This window comes from Elephas maximus, chromosome 7, assembly GCF_024166365.1.
Source record: "Elephas maximus indicus isolate mEleMax1 chromosome 7, mEleMax1 primary haplotype, whole genome shotgun sequence".
NCBI classification, from domain to species: domain Eukaryota; kingdom Metazoa; phylum Chordata; class Mammalia; order Proboscidea; family Elephantidae; genus Elephas; species Elephas maximus.
In genome coordinates this window covers 106,778,562-106,783,668 of record NC_064825.1, presented here as the reverse complement: position 1 = coordinate 106,783,668, position 5,107 = coordinate 106,778,562, and the positions used below count along the sequence as shown (strand labels likewise).

The 5,107-nt window shown below is 35.4% G+C and overlaps 1 protein-coding gene across 1 annotated transcript; it reads right to left on the bottom strand.

Annotated features, from left to right (window-relative positions):
* Positions 1 to 364: 364 nt before the first annotated feature.
* On the bottom strand, positions 365 to 1,312 carry LOC126080231 (olfactory receptor 8K3-like). Its single transcript, XM_049891492.1, has 2 exons — positions 1,067 to 1,312; positions 365 to 979 (listed from the first exon to the last, which is right to left on the bottom strand). Exons 1-2 carry the CDS (start codon positions 1,310 to 1,312, stop codon positions 365 to 367), a joined length of 861 nt encoding a protein of 286 aa, XP_049747449.1.
* Positions 1,313 to 5,107: the final 3,795 nt, after the last annotated feature.

Here is a 5,107-nt window from a genome sequence, read left to right as displayed (position 1 = left end):
TTGTAAAGCTTTATGGAAGCAGATTGCCACATCTTTCTGCCTTGGAGTAGCCAGTACTTTATAATCACTGACCTTTCTGCTGGCATCCAAGCACTTTAACCACTGCTCCACAGGCCTCCAACACATTCTTCTGTACTATAAAATGTACTAAGTAATTATGTTTGTGATACATCTCTCCCCTTCAAGAAATGCAAGGTAATTACTTTTTTTTTCATCTATGCATTACAGCACTTAGAAGAATAATTGACACATAGAAGGCAATATAGAAACATATTTTGAATATATTTGTACTTGCTATTCCCATTGGAGACACACACACAAGGTTTGAAGTCCATAATGTAATTTATACGAACCCTATAGTATATCAAAATTTAGAACATATATTGCTTATTTTATTACATATCCTAAGTAGGGCATATTTTACATCTCTGTTCCTCAAGCTATAAATCAACGGATTCAACTTAGGGATAACCAGCGTGTAAAATATCGATGCCAATTTAGCAGTGTCAATGGAGTGACTGGCCGTGGGCTGCATGTAGATAAACATTGACGGACCATAGAACAATACCAAAACCGTCAGGTGGGATCCACAGGTGGAGAAGGCCTTGTACCTGCCCTCAGCTGAGTTCATCCTGAGAATAGCTATAAGAAGGAACAGATAAGAAACAAGAACTATCAGCAGGGATGAAATAGTATCAATAGATGCTACTACAAGAAGGATCAATTCGATATCATGTGTGTTTGAGCAGAGCAAAGAGAGAAAGGGTATAGCATCACAGTAGAAATGATTGATGACATTGTAGCCACAGAAGGATGAATTAAATATCTTTATAGTGATGAGAAGAGACACGAATGTGCTGTAGAGATAGGTGATTGTCACCAGCCCCCAGCACACACTTTGTGACATGATGACTGTGTAAAGCAGAGGCTTACAGATAGCCACATAGCGGTCATAGGACATTGCTGACAGAATAAATTGCTCACCAGTTATGAACAAAATAAAAAAAGCTAGCTGTGTAGCACAAAAATAATAGGAAATTTTGTTTAGATCCACGATAAAATTTACTAACATCTTGGGTCCCACGGTTGTTGAGTAAAGAAGATCAGTGATAGCAAGGTTTCTGAGAAAAAAGTACATGGGTGTTTGTAGTTTGGAGTCTATCTTGGTGAGGATGATGATGCCCAAGTTGCCCATCACTGCGATCATGTAGATGATGAGGAACAGCCCGAACAATGGCGCCTGCAGCTCAGGGCGGTCTGTGATTCCCATCAGAATAAATTCATTCAGGTCTGTTAGATTATGTTCGTCCATCTTGGCCTGTCAGGAAACCTATTCTGCATAGAGACATCAGAATAGTCAATAGTTTTATGTAGTATCATCTGTTAGATTTTCAATATACAAAGTCGGTATACTAAATAACTTAGATAAATCCAAAGTTTGTAATATAGGTAATTAATGAAAACCTATCTCATACAACTGACTCAACAACACCTAACGACAACAACAAGAACACACAGATAGAGATAGAGGGATAGGGTAAGAGGATAGAAGGAGAGAAAGAGACAGCTACCTCGTTATCAGCTGGGGAAAATTTGTTCCCCAAAGAACATTTGTAAATGTCTCAGGCATTTGGATGTCACAACTAGGAGAAGGGTACTATTGCTACCTAATAGAGGCTTTGGATGCTACTAAATATTCTGGTAAGTAGTGGGCAACTCCCCATAATAACAAAATTTCCAGCTCAAAATTTCAATAGCGTTGACTGAGAAACTCTGATATAGATGCAGTTATATATATATATATACACATACACATTTAGGTATACATTTATGTAAATGTATATACATACGCATACATATCCATGAATTAAAAATAAATTAAAAAATTTAAGGTGTTAGGTATATAAATTGTTATTGAAGTTCTGTTTGTCATTTATATAGTGATAATTATGCAATGATATTTAAAAATTATAATACACATGTTAACTACATTATAAAAACGTTAAAGAGGAAGTTCCCAAAATGTGTGGAAATATTTAATATACTTTACTTCAGACACAGTCCTCTGAAAGCCCTTGTGCCACAGGTTGTACAGACTGAAACAACACACTTGACATGTATTGAACACAAGGAAAATCTTATAGATATTGGTTGGGATTATTTGTCTTTATACAGGGAAATATTCCCGGTGATAGACACACACAGTTATAGTCTCTGTTTACCTCAACTTGTGGGTTATTGAATGAGATATTTAATCTCTTTATCCAGATCTTTAAAATAACCATGTCCTTTCAGGATTGTTGGATAGATCAATGAGGATTAAATATTCCTGCGTGCCTATGGTATTGGGAAATAGCTCTCAAATATCAAGTAGATAGTGTTTTTCTTGTTTTTTAAATGACAGTAAACTGCCTGAAAGGGGTTTCCTTTACATACATATATGTAAATTCTTCTTGTGTGATTTAACTTCTATGTCAGTGCTATGATGACAAGTATGTTGAGTAGTGTGTTATCCATGTAACTGACCCCAGCCACATAGCCTTTCCCTACCCCAGGCTTTCCCTACCCCATCCACGATTACATGGCTAAAATTGGACCATCGGTGTGCCAGTCTTTTGAATTACATATTTTTACATTACTTAAAATATTTTAACATGTTTACTTTAATATAAATTTACTTAAAATATCTCCTCCTCTCTGGAAGACTGTGTGTCACAGTTGTATCCCCTCACCATACTTACTCAATCTGTTTGGTGACTAAATAATCTGAGAACCTGGACTATGTGAAGAAGAACAGGGCATTGGGATTTAAGGGAGATTCAGTAATCAATAACCTATGCTATGCAGATAACACAATATTTCTTATTGAAAGTGAAGGGTACTTGAAGCACTTACTGGTGAATATCAAAGACCACAGTCTTCAGTATGGATTACACCTCAGCATAAAGGGAACAAAAACTCTCACAAACGGACTAATGAGCAACATCATGATAAACTGAGAAAAGGTTGAGGTTGTCAAAGATTTCATTTTACTTGGTTTCATAATCAACACTTATGGAAGCGACAGTGATAAAACCAAAAGACACATTGCTCTAGGCAAATCTTCTACAAAAGACCTCTTTAAAGTGTTGAAAAGTGGAACTTCCAGCAAACATGGAGCCATATATGCACCATGCTGTGCCTCCACAACGAAGACCTGAAAAATTAAGCAAAACAGAGACAAGCAATCTGTAAATGACAACAACATCAGAACAACAAAAGAAGGAATAAACAATATAGGTCTAGAATTTTCTAAATAGAGAGAAAGGCAAGGTGATATGAAGTAATAATAGACTGGTTCAAGCCTAGGAAGATACGGTTAAATTTCAAGATAACCGCAAAAAAAGTTAACAAACCTACTCATCAAAATAAAGAAGAAAAACATAAAGTGTCAATAAAAACAAAATATACAAAAACAAAAGAAGAAGAAGAGATCCACAGACAAAAGCAACTAAGCAGAGGAGAGTAAGAGAACAAAGAAAATGTTAGCACCAGAAAAAGAAAAAAAAAAAAAAAAGCACTACAAAATGACAGCAATAAACTCACTCCTATCAATAATTACACTGAATGTAAATGGCCTAAATGCACCCATAGACACAGAGTGACAGAATAGATTAAAAAAAAAAAAAAGATCCATTAATATGCTGTCTACAAGAGACACGACTTAGAAATAAAGAAGTAAATTTATTAAAAATCAAAGAAAGGGAAAAAAATACATGAAGCTGGTAACCTTCAAAGAAGAGCAGGAATGGCAATAATAATCTCACATAAAATATACTTTAAAACAAAATCTACCATAAAAGACAAAGAAGGGCGCTATATAATGCTTAAAGGGATGATCCATTATGAAGACATAATAAACATCTACGCACCCAATTACAGAGCTCCAAAATATATAAAACAAATTCTAACGGCACTGAAAAGAGAAATCGACAGTTCCACAATAATAGTAGGAGACTTCAACATACCACTCTCAGTAAAGAACAGAACATCTAGAAAGAAACTAAACAAAGATACAGAACTTGACCTTGTAGACATATTTAGAATTTATAGAGACACACAACCTACCCAAACTAAAGCAAAATGATGTTGAAAATCTGCAAAATCTGTACAAACCATTAACCAGAGAAGAGATTGAAAAGGGAGTAAATGAATAAAAGGGAGTTAAAAAAAAACAAAAACAAAAACAAAACTCTGGCCCTGATGGCTTCACTGGAGAATTCTACCAAAAATTCAGAGAAGAGCTGACTCCAGTATGACTCAAACTATTTCAGAACATAGAAAAGGAAGCAATACTGCCAAATTCATTCTGTGAAGCCAGCAGAACCCTGATACAAAACCAGGCAAAGACACTGCAAAGAAAAGAAAATTAGAGACCAGTATCTCTCAGGAATATAGATGCAAAAATTCTCAACAAAATTCTAGCCAGATGAATTCAGCATCATATCAAAAGAAAATGCACCATGGCCAGGTAGGACTCATACCAGGTATGCAAGGTTGGTTCAACATTAGAAGATCAACCAACGTAATCCACCACATAAATAAAAGGAAAGGAAAGAGTCACATGATCATCTCAATCAACATAGAAAAGGCATTTGAAAGAGTCCGACAACTATTCCTGAAAAAAACCTTCAATAAAATAGGCAAGAAGGGAGATTTCTCAACATAATAAAGGGCATATGTGCAAAACCAATGGCCAGAATCACTCGTAATGAAGACTGGCTGAAAACATTTCCCTTGAAAACAGGAACAAGACAAGAGTGCCCTTTATCACCACTCCTATTTAACATTATATTGGAAGTCCTAGCTAGAGCAATAATGCAAGAAACAGAAATAAAGTGCAACCACACAGGTAATAAAGAAGTTAAACTGTCACTATTTGCAGATGATATGATACTATATATATAAAACCGAAAGAATCCACAAATAAACTACTGGAACAAATACAAAGATTCAGCAGAATAGCAGGGTGCAAGATAAACATACAAAACTCAGTTGGATTCCTATACACCAAGAAAGAGAACAATGAAAAGGAAACCAGGGAAAGAATGCCATCTATAATAGCCTC

Coding starts and splice junctions, on each gene's coding strand:
- LOC126080231 (XM_049891492.1), bottom strand. CDS start 1,312: ATGGACGAACATAATCTAACAGACCTGAATGAATTTATTCTGATGGGA. Junction 980..1,066: donor CCGTGGGACCCAAGATGTTA/GTAAATTTTATC, acceptor ATAACTGGTGAG/CAATTTATTCTGTCAGCAAT.